This window comes from Leguminivora glycinivorella, chromosome 21 (assembly GCF_023078275.1).
Source record: "Leguminivora glycinivorella isolate SPB_JAAS2020 chromosome 21, LegGlyc_1.1, whole genome shotgun sequence".
Lineage (NCBI taxonomy): Eukaryota > Metazoa > Arthropoda > Insecta > Lepidoptera > Tortricidae > Leguminivora > Leguminivora glycinivorella.
Genome location: NC_062991.1, coordinates 7825687 through 7845346, shown reverse-complemented (window position 1 = coordinate 7845346; position 19660 = coordinate 7825687). Strand labels below are relative to the sequence as shown.

Here is a 19660-nt window from a genome sequence, read left to right as displayed (position 1 = left end):
ATACAGTCCTAAGGGTAAAACGGTTAGAGTTAATGCAGATGAGACTCTTTTATTAGTTTTCCAGCAGTTACCTGCATTCGGGTTCTTCACGGCAGGCATGGGCGAGAGTATGACAGGCTGGTAGCGGTTGTCCCGAGGGTGGGCGTTGAGCGCAAGACGGATGGAGCTGCTCCTGAGCGCGCATGCACGAGTCCTCCTTGTTGTCAGTTTTCCTGGAGAACACAAACATTTTGTATAGTCTGATCTAATCCAGTTGAAATCCATAATTTCCTAATGTTTTAATAACGCCTTTTAGCGTTGTAATTTTCTTTACAAGGACATGGAAGGACAATTTTGTAAGTTAATGATGACTGATGATAATAATTATAATATACGTAATACGTCGTTATTTGAAGAATTTACATCGATAGACAGATGATTTTTTGTTGTAATAAAGACACCTATCCTGGTGGATTTTTGGTGAATCTATTCTGTAATGAACCATCTGCTAACCTTGCTATTACAATGTGATGAAGACATATTGGATAGAATAATTATGTCGATGTGCTGTAAACTCGGATATATCCATCATTCTACCCTTTTAGGAAACATTTACCTTTCTCAATAACAAATTCCCAAAATTTGGATTTATTCGGAGGCCTTTAGTTTAAGTGTAATCTAGACAGAAATTTCCCTACAATTGATTGTAAAATGTTTCTTCTTGTTTAAAATTGGTTTGGATTTATATATCAGCTTTCAGAAATTCAAATACAACCAGAAAATACTTACTTGCAAAGGCAGAACGCGATCTCCGTATTCCAATGTACACCCGGCTTCCTATAGAACCCCCTCAGCGCCGTCATACACCCCTCCCGGTCGCAGTTGGTCGCGTGGCAGTTCTGCAGCACAGGATCCAGGGTCGTGGAGCACTCGTTGTCCTTGATGCAGGTCTCCAGGGCTACGTGGCAGGTCGACTGCAGGGCCAGCTTGTCGTCACCTGCTTTACCGTTCTCTTTGCCAATCCTCTCTGTTGGTTGGTGTCAAGTGTTAGTTTCGTGTGAGTGTGTGAGTGGTGGTGTTATGGTAGACATTAGAAGCGGTTGAGGAGACATGTAACATTTAAAACAATGAAAACTTCGACCGCGTTTTTTGCTTGGTGATAAATTTGGTGCTCTAATTGCTTGGATTTAAGCATACTTAACTAGTATATATTGGCCGTGAAATTAATAATGTCTAAAATATTAAAGCAGCAAATTTTGAAACCTTTACAGACAATGATTATGTATTTGATATATGAGTTCATGACTTACAATAACTAGAAGACAACGATAAGAATAAGATGAATTACTTAATATCGTCATTTGAACCTAGCCTGTAACAGATTTAGTTTGACATGATTCCTAAAATGATATTCCGATATAGAATGAAAACACCTAAGCCTGAAAAAGTCAGCCGTAAAGTTTTAGATATATTAAGACCCAATAATAAATAACAACAGTAAGAGCCAGGAACAATATATATATATTTTTGTAAACTATAATAACGTTGTTTTGAAGGACAACAGTTCAGGCAGTAGAAAACACGTTTAGTTTTAAAAATAAATAAACACCACAATATGATAGTAATACATGAACTTAAATAAAAGAGTAATGAAAATAAATATAAGAAAAAAATCGGAAGTGTTTATAAGAAACAAATATGTACTTAAAATAAGTATAATAAACTTTGGATACGTGATATAAATATAATATGCATGCCAAGACAATATTGTACAAATTGTATTAAAACTGACACAACGTGAGGAACCTGAAAAAACGGTGTTTTGTAAACCATGATAATTGCCAATGATTTCGATTTACCTCAAGCTTAAATTTTGTAACAACTTGATCATGCTAAAAGGGATGGCTCAACTGATACTGATGTTTGTAGTACGATGATTAAAACTCAGCTTAATTACTGTGATCGGGGTTAATTATAGGGGATCATGCATGCGGATTTAAGCATAACATTTTCAATTAATTTACCTATACAATTGTTTTTTGTGAAAACATTACAAATGGTTAATCTAATGGTAGGTATATTGGTGTCCCAGTAGCATCACTGAGATACAACTAACCGCTGTTACTACTCACTCCTTTAAAACTAAATTTCTACAAATATTACAGACCGAAGGGAGGGGTGGATTAAAGGGCTTTAAAGCAACTATGAGAGTCCCGTTCTAAATCTTTAATACTTATCTACGCAAAGCTTTACTCTGTGTTATCTGTCGAAAATCTCAAAAGCACTTTCTGGCTCGAAACCTACAAAATACTAAAAACGGTGGTAATTCTAGACATCTAGAAAGTGCTGTTAATACAGGGGTAAATAAAGAAGGGATGGATAACACCACTGAGGGTCACAAACATGTTGATGGTGCTGTAATAAATGAATTCACCCGTGTCGTATATGGTCTTGTAAATGATCCGGCTAACTGTACATTTTGTAAGCTGGATTCAGTGAGTGTAACTTACGATATCTATGGTTAGTTGTTGTCTGTTCTTAAAAGTGTAAGTTAACTCGTTATACCAACTAGTTCATTGGACGTCAACTAATCTCTCCCTTAAGAATTTGATTTTTCATTGTGAGTTTTAATAATAAGGTTTAGAGATTGGCTGACGTACAATAATAAACCATACGTACGGTTCTCATCAATATATCCTGGTCCATAGACGGTCTTTGTGGCGTATAGCGGATCTTCGCTCCCCCCCGGCTCGTGGTTCCAGCGGTGGTAATGGTGTCCGTGGGGGTTGTAGTGGGGGCTTGCGTATCGGTGGACGTGGCTCATTATTTTGTCGGGGGCGATCAGGTTCCCATCCTGTGTTATGGACATACCCCCGATCCACGAGGTCACGCCGGCCCCCGTCCGGTTCGGGTTCCGGCCGTCCGACATCAGTTTTACTGGAATGGCATCCATGGAATCGCTTAGCTGGGCTAGCTCGGGACCGAGCCGTGGCGCGACGGGACTCCGAGTACATCAGAGACTATCGCGCACTAGCATCGGTAGCGACACATCGATAAAAAATCTCACCCTACTGACGGTAAAGATAAAAAACGATCAAACATACAACGATATCGACAAACACTTATCGGGCAAAATTTTTAAAAACAATTTTGAATTTAGATTAGTATTCCCGATTAAAGATTTTGAATAGCAAAGCCTTCGGACGGCAGTCCCACGAGAACTATTCATCAAAGCCAAGTCTATGCCGCGCAGTAACCATAGAGATCGTATAGGAGATGCAGAAAGAAAACATGCAGTCATGCTCATCTCAAGACATTCCGCCTTGGACTCGAGATGTAGGTGCGTCAGAATTACCCCATCAGAGTCCACGGCGGAAACTAGGGAAAAGGGAAAACGGCAGTTTAACAATTCTAAAAGCATGCAGACATAAAGTAGGAGCGAAAAGTTGAATCAATTACTAAGTTATTATAAAATTGTATAATTAGTAAGCTCGACTTGTATACAAACCGCTAACATAGCTAAAATTAAACTCCAATCAGAAATTCTCAAATTGGATTACCTTTCCTTTAAACAAGTTAAGAAGTGCTGATTTTCATTACAACTTCTATTGAATTAATGATGATCAAAAACTTTTTGTCGGTTAAAGGTGCTCGGTTGGAAAATTACCTTTTTGGTGCTCTTCGTGATTATGTTGTGAAAAAACCTAACTGGAAACCGGAAAACATAAAGCATCGTTCACCGGTACTCCACGCTCCTACCTTACGAAGCGAAGTGCAAAGCGTGCAGTGCGAGAGGCGACGAAATCCGACAGAGACACATAGAGAGAGAGAGAAGAGAGAGAGAAAGGGAGGGCGGCGGCTCACCGGGGCGGGGCCGCGGGGGTCGCGGGGACAGAAGAGCGGCGCGCAGGAGGCTGGCGGCGGCCGCGCGCGTCATCAGGCGAGTCCCATTCTCGGTGAGAAGCAGGATGGTACCATCGGGCGCAGCGTAGCGGGTCAGGGGAGGCGCACGCGCCGTCGGCCGGCGCGGGGCCTCGAACAGAGCGCGCACCGCCGGCGGGCAAGCGCCCCACGCCGCCGCTGCCCCACAACCACGTTACCAAGAAAGGTACTACCAGCCAGGCCCAGTGCCAACCACCCTCGCTAGCCGCACTTCAGTAGCACCCTTAAGGAATGGACTAAACCCTTGCTAAAAGTGAGGCTCTCCAAGAAATCCTTAGATTCCTTAAGGGTGCTCTAGTAGAAGACAAGGTAGACGCCAGAACTAAGGTAGTGTTCGCCGCCACATCGACAATCATCTATTTACGGCAGTCCAGATACCACCATAGGCCGAAGGTGTCGGAAGCTAAGAGTTGAGGTAACTGCGGGCATTTGTACGGTGTGTGAGGTCAGGAGTACACTAAAAAGAAGCTCAGTGTCCGTGAAACATAAAAGTCAACAGCCTTGTGTGGTAAAGTAGTGATCTAAATCCAATCCTATGGCCTAGGCATCTAAATGGTGTGAAAAGAAAATAGGCACGGATATAAAAGGAATATAACATAAAATAAATACGAAACAGAAATAATAAACACGTTGACGGCTATTGAAGTGAGTCTAGTACTCCTTGAAGCGTTAGACAGTGTAGTGTTGTTGTTTGCTAGTTCAATTACTATTTCGTTGTTAGTATTATGGTTTGTTTGATTTTGTTAGTTTGTTTATGGTTAATTAAAAACATAAGGCACTAAAACGATGGTTTTGTATGCATATAATGTAGAATACGTTGTGAAGTCCCGCAAGGCGCGGTGTTGGGTACAACTTTCTTGCACAGTTATTAGTGTTACATTTACATATATTTCTCGTGTACCTATGCGTTGCCATTATATAAACACTTAAAGCTATATATACTAGGTTATTAATGCGAGTTTTGAGTGAGAAACGTTTCAATAATATCTACTAGTTAGTAGAAAACACAAGCCAATTGTTGGGGTCGTTAACAGCTGCAATCAAAGTTGCTGGCCGGACCAACTTCCTGTACAGTATTGAGCAATAGCTCCCGGAAGTAACTATCTTGCTCCGCTTATTGCATTTCCTCCAATATAGTTAGAGTTCAGTTTTGAAGCAAATTAACACTGAGGCACGTACCAAAAACCAGTCGATATGCAGAGTACGAATTCCAAGTTGGACAGACGAAATTCCAATTAGCTCTATACTTGTTACGCAAACACAATTCAACTTTTCGGTCGGTTGTAGGGTTGCAACCCAGTCGTCGAATCCGATAATCCAGCTGGATCCGGCACTTTAAAGGAGCTAGCGGATCCATACTTGTCGTTATTATATTGTTGAAATGGTCAAATATATCAGCGAACCCAGAAATACATCTAATGTAAATATTATTTCATTAACTATTCATATACATTTAACTATTCATTTATCTGATACCCTATATAAATCTGGATTAGTTCAGGCCGAACCCGGCCGGATTGAAAATGGATCCGGTTGTCAATCCGTACTCGGTTGTTTTAGACCAAAGCCTAACAAATGCATTGACCTAAATGTGTGTGTTTATTGCGAACGACATAAATATAACAGAAACATAGAAGGAATGCAATGCCACGAAACCGTCTAATATCAGCATATTGCAGGTGAACTGTATTTTACGATTTTTTTGCCTGTGTGGTGACGGGTTAAGAATTTCACCACCCCCTTTCGTCCCGTGGGTGTCGTAGAAGGCGACTGTGGGATATGGGTTAAATTGTGGCGTAGGCGAGAGGCTGGCAACCTGTCACTGCAATGTCACAGTTTCGTTTTCTTTCAACCCCTTATTTGCCAAGAGTGGCACCTGAAGCTTTAGTAGTTTCATGAGCTCTGCGTACCCCTTTATGGGATACAGGCGTGATTGTATGTATGTAAATGCATATATTCAAAAATAATTTCTGTTACACAGTATAAGTCATCGATAAATTTTGATAGGTAAGGCCCATCTATTTCACCTATCAATGATTAGATGTCTGCAGTATTGCATGAAATTGCAGTATGGGGTTCTTCAAAAAAGGAGTGTACAAGTTTCTAATGGGTCGGCAACGCGCATGTGACACCCCTCGAGTTGCAGGCGTCCATAGGTTACGGTGACAGCTTTCCATCAGGCGGGCCGTATACCTGTTTGCCACCGACGTGGTATAAAAAAAACCTTTAAGCTCAAAACCTTTATTATTATATGATAATCAGAGGTCGGCGGCGGTGATCTATCTTCTTCCAATATAACGTCAGCCATGTCAAAAAAATAAGGAAATAGCTCACCACCACCATATTATAATATGCACCATGGTCAGTAGGGTACCTCCGTTGAACAAGTCATAGGAGGTTATTCTCAGGCGAGCGATAATCTAGGCAGGGACGTGTCCAGCATTAAGCACTAGGGTGGCTTTGGTCAGACGTGTTATATTTGTATTTGAGCGGTTATGAGAAACATGGGCTATTGTTGTCTTACATCGTATATGAAGTATCTTTCCAAATTTATATTTGTTATTTTCGGGTTACTGCTTACATTTTCATTAATTTGAAGTGAAATATATGGGCCTGAGCTTTATAACGTTTTTGGACTGCAAAAATGATTACTTAAAAAGTGTCAAACGTAAAATATTTAAAAGTTCGTCTAAGCTACAGTTATTAAGATGCGACAAAGAATGGCGATGACATTACCGTAAATGATGACGAACCATCAAATGATGTCATTTTAAAGACAGTCTGTGCAGTTTGTCAGGTTAAACTACTGTTACAATCTCTCAACTAAAAAAACATAAAAGTATAACCTTAAATCTTAACTATTTACCCTACCCAACTATCCATTACGTCAAAGCTCACCAAAAACATCTGCATTCAAAGCGAGCGCACTCGACATAAGTATTATCGCTTATAACCCACCACGTCCGAGCCATTTGTCTACCGCTCTGAGGATTGGCGCATTTTTCAAAATGGCCGCCCGAATAATTTTACGCTTTTAGTGTTGGTTGGTTTACGAGATACTCGTTGGTAATAATAATAACAAAGATACTCTTTACAAACATGAAAAAGACAAGTGCGTGAAAAAGGAAGTACGAAATGAGTGGAGAAAAATTTGTTCTAAATCGACACGAGTTTCAAATTTCCTTTTCGCACGTGTATCGTACGACGTTTTTCAGTACAGAGCCCTATTTAGGTCAGAATACGTAGTTATTTATTCTTTAATACTATAAGCAACTAAATTTAAGGCTATGTAGGTGTACAAATGGCAGATTTAACGCAAAAAGGCAATCTTGAGCATTACCTAAAAATTAATATGAGATAGTAAATTGAAAAATAACTAATCATCTATCATCACCGCTCATCCGAGTCGAAATACAGATTTTCCGATGACTGCTAGAGCTGCTTTAATGACCTAAACCATGCATGAGGATGTCAAAATTTATTCAAAACCTGTAAAAGGTAGTTAAAAAAAAATTCAAAATATGGGAAATATATTTATGCCCAATTAAGGATTATAGTAGAACTCTCACAGTTTGAAGTCACTGCAGTGTAGATAAACTTACTTTATTACTGACGAACACTATGTCAGTTTAAAAGCACAAATACAAACAATCACTAAAGAACGAAGCAAATAACATTTTCTAAAGCCTGTCAAAATATTTGTCCGTATCGGCCACAGAAGCAGATAGTCGGTTTATTTTCCACGGAATATTTTGCCGCGAAGTTGTAATTTGGGCAGGTGCGCGCTCCCACGGCTGAAAGCGGCCCGTGGAGGGACCATTGTCTGACCAATGCCGCAGTTGACAGCCACTGGCACAGTAAGTAACTCGAGTTCATTATTTTTATTGCAAGATTTTATTCAACTTGCCTTGTTAGTATGTTAGTGTGCGTCAAAACGTAGAAGCTAAATTTGACCCACTTCCCGGTTTCCGATTGAGTTCAAATTTTGCAGACATATGCAAATCACGCGACAATGCAATATTATGGTATTATGGAGCTGATCTGATGATGGAGCAGAAAGGTGGTCTTAAGAACTTTGTTATGAAACGTTGTATCCTCATCGAGTAAGGGGTTTTTAGAAACGTCTCGGAGAGCAGTAGATGACTGTTGAAAGAAAGGTACAGTCGGCGATAAAAGCTTGTGCCAAAAATGAAATTTTGTAAAAAAACTTGTTGTTTGCTTCGGCTCTATAAAGTTCTTTCTTCAGTGCTCAATCAGCAAAGTTATATTTTGATGAATATACAACAAGTTACGTCAGCCACTGAATGACCTGAGAAACCCCGTAGGTACAAGTCATATTTAGCATCTTTCTTTACTATGGGGACCAAACCTGAAATCGCGTAAAAAATTTTGCTGTGTCATTTTTGACGTGTGATCTTGATATTTTCTACGGAAGAATTATTTTTTTGCGATTTCGGGGGTGGTCCCTCAACAAAAGTTACTTAGTATGACCTATACCTATACCAATGACGAGTCTGCTTGCTTGCTTACTATCATCTATCTAGGCGCCCTCTATGTGAGGTGTAGTGTAAGCGCGTTCTTAGGCGGTCGCATTTTAATGTATGGGATTGTATGATCTTCTTATATTAATCTATGCATATTGTTACTGTTTAATTCTGTGTACTGTCGGCATGTTTTCTATAGCCGCCCAAACTAATGTGCCCGTTAACTGACGAGGTTTAATTTCACACAGAAGACGCCATTGTTCCATTAAATAATAAACCTTTTCCTACAGAAATTCACGGGAATTTGTGATATATTCTTTATTTACGAAGTATTTCAAATCACTAGCTTCGCCCGCGTACTAAAAGTAATCTTATTCAAACGTTGAAAGGGCCCCCATTTCACCCCCTTAGGTTGTGAATTTTGAAAAATCCTTTCTTAGTGCTCCTCTACATTTTATAAGGAACCTACGTGCCAAATTTGGAATCCCTAGGACCAGCGGTTTCGGTTGTGCGTTGATATGTCAGTCAGTCAGTACCTACATACATGAAATCGACATGTTTGGATTCACCTTTGACTTTTCTAAAACATTAAGAGAGATTTTAATTTTAAACTAATTAAAACAAAAGTTATGATCAAAAAAACAGTTTTTGACCCTAAAATTGTTCAACATTGATGCCAAATATCACAGAAACAATGAGCTGTGAAGTAATTATGAGATTTTTTTTTTAAAGACGATGCTGTTAATATAATAGGCTTTAGAAACTATCATAATATCAGTGGATTCCAATCGAAGGTCATAGGCGCAGGAAACGCCCTTAAGTTGCACACCTTTTCCTATACTACGAAAATAGGCATACGAAAATAATGCAATCTAATAAAAAAGTAGATTAAATCAATATCGTTGCTCCCGAAGGCACGAGGTAGAGAATGAAGTAAGACTTAAAACAAAGATTTGAAGTCGATCCAATTAAACGAATTGCATTAAATATTAATTGCTTCAATGGAGACGATTTCTCAGATTTTCTCTTTTAAAACAATTTAAACAAAAGCTAGAGGGCTACCATCCGTTTTATGGTAGAGGCTTTAAACTTGGGCACAATGACCTAAAACCAAAGAGGATCGAGTATTATAGAGAGTTACTGTCAAAGTAAAATGTGTAATCACAGTGCATAGACTGCCATCTCTCGACACAGTCTTAAAACTTTTGAACCTCAGTTTTGACAGTTTGGCCTATATTGTTAGCTTGATATGTGTTAAAATGTCAAATATTAATATTAGCGCCATCTAGCCGAGCGTTCCCCAAAGATGTAACGCCATCTAGGCCACCGTACGTTTTTCTCTAGGGCTTTGAGGTACGTTTTTTCTTAGACTTTATCTGTCTATACAGAGTTACATATATTATGTCTTTGCCTAAAACTGATGTGGGTTAGCACTCTTAGGACCCAAGTCTGTAAAAATGTAGAGCTCTTAAATGACGTAGAAGGGCATTTCAGAATTTGGGTCCCCCCAATTAGCGTAAGTTGTAAACAAAAATTAACTCCGCGTCAGTTTTGTGGCGTCAATTAAGCATAAAATCTGTCTAAATCTTTACTTTTTTCACATTCTGAATGTAGATAAGATTATCGCTTAAAGTTTATGTAATTAACACAAAATTATATTATTATGAAATTTCATGCTTAATTATCGTCACAAAACTGACAGTGAGTTAATTTTTGTTAACAACTTATTCTTATTGGTGGGACCTAACTTCTGAAAATGCCCAACAATATAAAAACGCATTACCTTTACGCGAAATTCAAGGATAATGTCTTATTTTACATTTAATGCTAAATCAACTGCGTCAATAGAAAATGGCAAGCAAAGTACATAAATGTTATTTCCACTGCGTGCATAATATATTGTACCTTTGTGCATATTAATTTTGGAAAACGCTTGCAACACAGAAATTTCTACGAAACGACTCCTATTTGGTCTTACCAGTACTGATTTGTACTGTTTCCCCAAGTCTTCCTTCGCGGAAAAGCTGTTTGACTAACAATACACATAATAATAGTATTGTGGGAAGTTTATTTAATATTCTTAAAGCCATTCGAGTTAGTTTCAAGCATTAAATCTTTTTAACCCCCGACGCAAAAACGACGGGGTGTTATAAGTTTGACGTGTCTGTCTGTCTGTCTGTCTGTCTGTTTGTCTGTTTGTCTGTCTGTGTGTGTGTCTGTCTGTGTGTGTGTCTGTCTGTGGCATCGTAGCTCCTGAACGGATGAACCGATTTGGATTTAGTGTTTTTTATTTGAAAGCTGTGTTAGTCGGGAGTGTTCTTAGCCATGTTTCATGAAAATCGGTCCACTAGGTCGCGGTCGGGGGTTTTTTCAAAATTTCAATAACTACCTCTACAAATAATCCACAAGAGTTATCGTGTAAATAAAAAGATTTTAATTTCATATTCCCAATAAACTTCATTTTTAATAATATTTTCACCACACCAACTGGTAATTAGGCTTACTTTGCTGTATGAAAACAGACAGCAAAATTGCATTTTAGTTATAATTTCATACAAATATTAATTTGATGTCTTAAGCTGGCTGGTAGAATTTACCTATAAAATAATGATTTTGAATCATAAATATTGAAATAAATTGATGGATTTGATTTAATTTGACGTTTTATAGTGAGTATTTTGTTCGTGTTGGTGTGGTGAAAAATTTTGTGTTTCACTCAGTGGCAAAATTTGTTTAACCTTCGTGCCTTGAAACCCTCGCAACGCTCAAGATTCCAGTTTCGCTACGCTCGCATTGGAATCTTTCGCTTGCTCGGATATCAATATTGGCACGTGCGGTTAAACAACAACTTTGCCCCCTTGTAAAACAAATAACTATTTCATTTTCATTTATTTATTCATAAACAATAATAAATTGTGTTTGAATATTACATAGGTAAGTACTTAATTAATAAAACATGCCTTTTTACAATTTCCTGCAAGAATTATTAGTTAGTTCCCGTTTGCAGAGCGTCCAATTGTTCCATGCTAGTTCCATGCACACACTTCCAGAAAATTCTGGAACATCTCAATCATCTGTTTACTTGCCCCAATCCGCCGTGTCAATATTTGCTCACAAATGTTGGCAAATTTCAGTTTCTGAGCGATTTCCTTTTGTCTCGAACCACTCCAATTACAGGGTCACAAATATTTGGCAAACCAACAGAAGGAATGTGGAGTGAAAAATTACGGGGCGCGAAATTAGTGGGGGTGACAAAATGGACGCTTTTGCGATACAAGAGTTCAGCGGAGGTAGCTCGGCTTTAGAGTGATGCTTCGGGTGTCACTATCTTCTTGGTTGAATTTTGAACAGTAATAGTCGTTAAATTACAACAGTATTTTTGTTCAGGGCGTCGACGCGGCGTCTTTTTCCATATAGTTGGCCCGACGCGACGCTCACGAGACGCCAGATGTGGGGGGACCCTTAAGGTTAGGCAAAACATGGGGCGTTTTGATAGCATAGCGGAATGCGAGCGGATTCAGAGCATGTGGTCACACATAACGCAGCGCGCATTGTCAGCGGACTTGTCCGAATATGGATTAAATGTTAACCATTTAGCTAATTGTTTTATTCCAAAATGTTGTTTTGATTTCTTATGTGTCATTCAATACTTATTAGAAAAAAATAAAAGTCTAAACCTTTAAACTAGAAATTCTTGTATATTTATTTATTTGTATCCTATATAATTATATACCGACGATCTCGGAAACCGCTCTAACGATTTCGCTGAAATTTATTATGTGGAGGTTTTCGGGGGTGAAAAATCGATCTAACTTATCCTTATAGGTCCCGGAAAACGCGAATTTTTGAGTTTTCATGCGTTTTACTTTCGCGTTAGTAAACGCAAAATATAGTCGCTAATTTCGCCGTCGGCGCATCAGCTCCGTCGCAAGAGGGTCGGTCTAATGTTCGCAGACACATCGCAGGTGTCAGGGTTTCGAATCCCGGTCAGAAATATTTTTTTCTTTTTGTATTTATAAGAGTTTTTTTTATCTCAAGACGTGATTTCATTAGATATAAGGCAAACGAGCAGACAAGTCGCCTGATGGTAATCGATCACTGCCGCCCATGGACATCCAAAACATCAGGTGAATTGCCGGCCCATAAAATGGGACTACGCTCTGTTCTAGAAGGCAGGAATTTGGCTTTTACGAGTATTGTGACCAAAACTTTATTGTTCAGAACAGATCATTTCAAGGCACTGGTATTTTATTTAATCAAGAATCTTGATTTCAAAATCCATTTCCAGACTTTGCATTACTTATTTAAAATCTTGTTCTCGAATATTCTAAGATTTTACAGTCCGACTTTACAGGGACTTAGAAAAACTCATTACCTATTCTATCAATTTTGAAGGAAGGCACTGTTAACGCTGGAGCACGAAAGGATATTCATTTAGAAGCTTTAGCACAAGAGACCCTTTACAAAAATGTAGTGCATAATATTCCAATCGTAGGTATTTTCTCTAAAAAAAAGTTCATATTTTGTTATTGTTCTGCAGTCAACATCAGTACAGTCAAACAGCATAATTGTGTCGCTTAACTTCAAACTTGGGTAAATCCATGTTTTAAGGTTGATTATATATGACCCGAATCCAATACTCGCGCCCAGTTTAAGACATCCGTAGCAAATATTAAAAAAAAAAGTTTAAAGCACTCAAGCAACTCTCTGCACAATTAACACATACCTACTACTGGTAGCATCAAGATGTAAGACGTTATGAATTGTTTTCTTTTCTTTACCTCTTTACCTTATCAAAACTAAAATGTAATGAAGTAATGAACCAACTATACTTTAATATTATATTTTTTCCCCTCACTAGCTCGGAAACACGTGTTTTGTCCTTTAATACCAGCGGGTAAAAACGCATTTTATCCACTAGTGGGTAAAGTAATTTGACCTTGAATAAAGTCAAATTAACTGCTTTAAAATTTATAAAAGTAGGTGAATCTAGTAATAAAGATGATTTACCACCTGTGGAAGTACTGGAAGCAGTGATAAACGCATTTTTTGCGTTGTAGTTTCCTCGCTATAGTGAGGGGAAAAGTTTTGTGTTACACTCGGATGCAAATGTATTTTACTTCTCGTGTGTTAAAAAAACTCGCAAGTTCAGGATTCTATTCTCGAACCACTCGCTTCGCTCGTGGTTCAACTATAGAATCCTTTCACTTACTCGTTTTTCAATTCCACACTCGGCGTTAAAATACAACTTTGCCCCCTTGTATAACAAATAACTATTACTACATCTTCCTGTTTTGTAAATCTCTTACATTGGTAAACTAATATTGTTTGTTTCTTCTTCTATGTGTAAATTATTTCATACTTAAGCTTGCACTTGTATCACTTCTATTATGGTATTTTGTGTTCACAGTGAGATACTTTTAAGGAAACATCTGTATTCAAACATGTAACCAACATTTTACTGTACTTATTTTTCATGTATGTTGCTGTGTTATCTCCTTGATAAATAAATAAAATAAATAAATAATTCATACTTAATCTTCTCTAAAATTAAATAAACAGAAAGATAATCAACCTGGATTTACCCAGTTTTATGTTCACAATTATGTTCTTACGTTTCCGTGAAAGAATGATGGTAATACATTACGTGTATTTTGAACCAATGGCGTTTAAACAAATCAAATAATATGTCAAACGTTAATTTTCAAATTACCCCCTGAATAATTAACCCGGATCGGTACCGGAAGCGGCGCCATTTTGTTTTGGGACTCATTAATGTTGCATCCGTCTTTGGTTTTGACGTCAGAAGGGACGTTTGAGATCGATCCCGGATTCGTACTGCTGCCGCTTATTATGCGGTTGAATTAGTGACGGAATATTTAATATTAGTCACCTAATAGTCACCTAAGCTCCTACCACGAGTAGGTATATGACGTTATACACCGTGAGCCTGATTAACCCGAAAGATTTTAACAGTGTATTCCTGACCACCTTTACAGGCTGAAATGTCATTATGAAATATCTGGATTTGGCTTAGATTGGGAGATAATTACATTTTTCTCTAAAACTGTTTTTCGTCATAACTCGGGCAAAAAGCATTCTTGACGGAAGCTTATACCACTAAGTATTGTAATCGTGTCATATTCATTGACAGATATTAGTAAAAAACAAGAAAAAATTGTAAAAACCAAAACCATTTACCTAAATTTAAAAGTGGAAAATGTCTGCCCTGGGTGAGACTTGAACTCACGGCCTCTGGAGTTCAAGTCTCACCCAGGGCAGACATTTTCCACTTTTAAATTTATTCTAAGCCTAGTGGCATCGATTGCAGACGTTTCTGCTAATCAGAAGTTAAAATTTACCATTTACCTACTCAAAAATTATAATATGAAAAAAAAAAAACTCCAAAACTAAATTTGTTAGTTACGACTTATCAAAATCTCATGTAAAAGTATTCAAAAATGTAGAAAAAAAAACACAAATTTTTTTATTTTCGTCAAAAATTACAAAAGTAATACCTATTATATTTTTTGCTTGTCTTTACATAAAAATGCGTGTTTAAAATCTTTCGGGTTATTCAGGCCCACGCTGTAGAAACTACTCGATAGCGCAAACATTGTGGAAAATGTTTGGAAAGTGAACACGTCCTTCATGTACGGAGTGAATGTATGGATGGATCCAACCCCGAAATCACCATGTGGGACAATCCGCGGCAAGAGTAACACGAGTCACGATTTTATAGCATGTTCCATTTATTCACGATGAAATTTCAAGTGATAATCTATCTCTAAATAAGTGTCACTTTCTCAATATATGCGTAGATCCTTTCATTTGCAGCTGTAGTTCAAATGAACACTCAATGAAGTCGTGACTCACGTTACTTTTACTTGGATTCACCCATGTGACCATCATCTGTATGATGTGTACCTGCAGTTAAAACTGTACTATTCATATTTTTCGAAAATCCATCCGTATCGCTATAGACTTTTTTTGTTTAAAAAAAAGTCTCCAAAAAGATACCTATTTGTGACTCATTCATTTTTACAATTTTATATGGAAACGAGTTTATATGTATTCAAGTGCTCGTGGTGTTGAGTCGAAATAACACAGAAGTTGCAAGGTTTCCATAACATTGATAATCCAAACTATCTCTCAAAATTGTATACCTAGACGAAGAAATTTTATATTTAACAACTACGTCTCATAATCAATATATTAACAATATTTTTACTTTCAATAATCTGAACTTCTCAAGCGACCTCACTCCCTAGACGCTCATACACCGAAAATTCCCAGAACAAAAGCACCTGACCTTTTTACAACCCTCTGGGCGTCTAGAGGTAACCAAAACGTTACATGATAAATCCCCCACTGAGCCTCATATTTGCAACGCTGCACCCCGACTCAACAAGGAAATGTTCAAAGGGAAAGAAATCTTCAAAAAGATTCGGGAAGTCGAAAGTGCCCTCGACAAAGGAGGGTCAATGGCTCCTTTCCGTTGTTTCCTTGCTGGATTGTTCTACCGGATTGCCAAAGTATCGTCTCAGCAACAGAATTCTTATGCCGCGTACTCTCAGTCTCATCATAATACCGGTTTTGACATCGTTTTGAACTAACATACTAACTACAGATGTAATGCGAAAAGGGATTCGTATTTTTCCGGAAACATTCGTATTTGTCATGCTAGTATTGAGACTGACTGAAATAGCATGACACGTTCGTAAATTTCCGTAACAATACGAAGGCAAATCTTTTCGCACTACATCTGTAACTGTTTAAAGTTATACTATTTCATGACGATGTCGCACAGGTTCATGATAGTTTCACCGGAACAGTTTCATTTTGGCCATTTTTTAGGCTTCTCTAAAATAGTATCGTACAATAGGTCAAAATGGTACAATAGGAACCGTCATGGTGCGACTAGTATGTTCCTTGTGGCCGTCTATAACATTACTTGCCATTCACTTCTCTGCGCGATGAATTGTATTCTCAACAAGATGCGACCTTATTCTTACTTAAATTAGATTTAACACATTCACTATCAGACAAAAGTCGTAATTTATAACCGCCCGCTTGTATGCGAGAACCCACCCAGCGGGTTCTCCGGTATCTGAGCAAAGTTCACAAGTGCCCGCCTGGCGGGTTCTTGTTGTCAAATGTGATAAACTACGCGCTCACCATCGTAAGTTTATATCTTTACAAAATAGGTGCTTTGGTTTTGAGGCGATGCTTTTGGCAACCAACGGGAATAGGTAATACCTTTGTATAGCGGCTTGACTGAAGAATTAATATTTTACAAGCGCTATTGGTTTTCGGCACTCCTGTGAAAGTGAAAGAGCGTAAAACTTTGCTTGTGTAATATAATCCCTATTTGGAAGAAATGTGACAATGATTGATTTTATCACACGTGATTATAAAATTATGGTATGTTGGTTTCTTGGTCGTTAGAATGGTGAGCGCTTGGTAAAATTATGGGCATTTATGTGTGAAAATATGGGTCCATAAAATAAGTTTATTACCCAAACTAGGTTTGAAAATTCCACTAACGGATGGAGTTCATAATTATATGGGCAACTTCTATGCAAATAAGTTTAAACTTGTACATACAGAAATGAAGTCTAATTATATGCCAAAAGAGAACTTCTGATAATATAATTTTATCTAATAACGACATCAACCTTGTTTTTAAAAACATTACTTTCCAGGACAAAATATTTTAAAAAGATTAACGAGATGGACTAAACATAAAGCTTTGTCCTAAATACAAATTCCCAGATCCTCTTACGAGTCTTAGAATAATCCAAACTAAACCTACTTAGAATATGAAACTAGCGTGGAAAACTCTCATTATTCCGAATCCGACTAAAAAGTTAACGGCTTCAGATGACGCTTTTTATTTATATTTGTTTGTTTGTTAAATCTTTCTAATCCCTGAGCCGTCGCTTCGCGTTTCAACAAACTTCTTAAGTCTTGGCCCGAGTCATGAGAAATGAGAGTTTCAGATAGCCTAGTCTAGAGAAGAGACAATGGTTTTTAGAAAATCGAAGCCAAATTAAATTTGAATATCTTCTTCTTCTGTATAAATCCTGTTAACCTCTCCTGGGGTGTAGCGCTCGAATCATATTTCTCCATTTACTCCAGTCTTGGGGGCAGCTCGGGTAACCTCCTCCCGAGTCCTCCCGCCCCATTCCTAACACTCTGAGCATAGGCCTCTCTTCTAGTACGCCATGTATCCCGGTCCTGAATTAGTCTCATCCAGTTGTGACCCGCAATTTTGCGGATGTCGTCCACCCAACGAGCTAACGGATGCTAAGCGCTTCTTACATCTGTAAGCGGCCACCATTCCGTTAACATTTTAGTCCACCTACCATCACTCTGCCTAGCAACATGTCCCGCCCAACTCCATTTTAGTTTGGTAATGACGAACGTCTTGCACCTTGGTGCGACGACGGATCTCGACATTCCTTACCCGATCTCGAATCTTGATACCGAGCATGGCATGATCCATGGCTCTCTGTGCAACTCGGAGGTAACTGATTGTGAAAATGAAATGTAAGTAACTAATGAATTTGGGGAATATATACCTAGTAGGAAAAATCACGAAGTAAAGGGTGGATGGACTGTGTGAGAGATAATATGAAAGGAACGCAAGAGATTACTGGTAATGCCGAAGAGTGGAACAAGTAAACATACTGCACCAAACCCAAATTAAGAAGGTCAAGCAAATGACAGACATGGTTAGAAATTTAAGGTATTCGTCATTGGCAGCGCTCAACGCAATTGTCTCTAAATGTTATTTCCGCTAGATCTCATGACTCGAAACAAACCATTAAGGCCCCGGTGAAATTCAAACATTGAGTTTTTCAGCGAATAGCCCTCGGTTCCCAGAGTGATGCGATTACATTAAACTTATTCCTACATTCTCACTGTTTCGATTTAGAAATTACCATTTCAGGTGAATAGACTGAGATTCTTTAGATTTGTTCATTATGTCTGTTCACATTTTTCAAGGACTCTGTTTGAAGAAAATATGTCTAATGATGCTGAGATTTGGCTATGTTACTGAGAAAAGTGATTCTTTACTACAGTACTTATGTGTTAGACTTATATTGACGGGATATAGACCGTGATTACCTTTTTGATTTTTATCGAGCTCCCGATATTTCGACGCAGTTGCATGCATCATGATCACGAAAAACTGACGAAGGCGGGTGGATGTCAAAGTTGCGTAGACAGCGCGATCTACCCTCCTTCGCGATCTACCTTCCTTTTTCTATATCCCGGTCAATATAAGTCTAATGAAAATAAACGTGAATCATTCAAAACTCTTACTTATGTGTTTTTTCAGATATTTTGAATGTATTATAGATACACATTGATGGATACCTCGGTGTAGGTAATATAACCTAATAACTCCCGATTAATTCAGCTTTCAAACAAATAAAAACTAAATCTAAATCTATTCATCCAATCGGGAGCTACGATGCTGCAAACAGATACACACACAGACAGACAGACACGTCAAACTTATAACACCCCGTCGTTTTTGCGTCGGGGGTTAAAAAGACACATCCATCACAACCAAATCACAACAATTTTTTGTAGTAAACGCGCATTAGGGACCATCCACACAAAGGCGACGCATGTCCTGAGAGGCGGAACGGACGTCAGCGCCACGCCGCCCGAATGTAATTTAAAAAACGTCTCCTTAGTACATTTTACTTTAGTACAAGTATTTTAGTACAAGGACGTAAGACGCGCCCCCAGGCGACGCGTCGCTTGGGGCGCGCCGCGTCGCCTGGGGCGCGCCTAGCGACGTACCTTCCGCGTCCCTTGCGCGTCCTTCCTATACAAAATGTACTGAGGAGACGTTTTATGACGACGGAACGCCGCGTCTCGGGACATGCGTCGCCTGTGTGTGGATGGTCCTTTAACCTTCATAAATGTAAGCCAAGATTTGCACCTAAGCGAAGAATTGCGGATAAAAATATTACCACTTAAATCAAGGATAACAAAATTCTAATTTCAATATAAACGAAAAAGGACAAACTTCTAATCCCAAGAAAGCTCCATCATTCAATAACACTAATGCATTAAAACAGAACAAAAGTCACGATCAATTCATAGAATTAAAGGGATCAGCGCAGATTGGAACTTGACTCTGGGATTACCCGGATTCAGAGATATACTAGTGAGTTGCCAACACCAGTATAAGCTGGTCTGTAGACTCTTGCCAACTGAATGGAGACAGAGGT

General features: G+C 38.5%; 1 protein-coding gene across 1 annotated transcript in view; it reads right to left on the bottom strand.

Moving 5' to 3' along the window:
• Positions 1 to 19660, bottom strand: part of LOC125237420 — a 411697-nt gene that overhangs the window by 33969 nt on the left and 358068 nt on the right. Inside the window, exons 7-9 of the mRNA XM_048144480.1 lie at positions 2659 to 2916; positions 769 to 1006; positions 72 to 212 (exon numbers count right to left, since the gene is read on the bottom strand). Of these exons, the coding sequence (XP_048000437.1) occupies positions 72 to 212; positions 769 to 1006; positions 2659 to 2916 (637 nt within the window). The remainder of the gene's footprint in view (positions 1 to 71; positions 213 to 768; positions 1007 to 2658; positions 2917 to 19660) is intronic.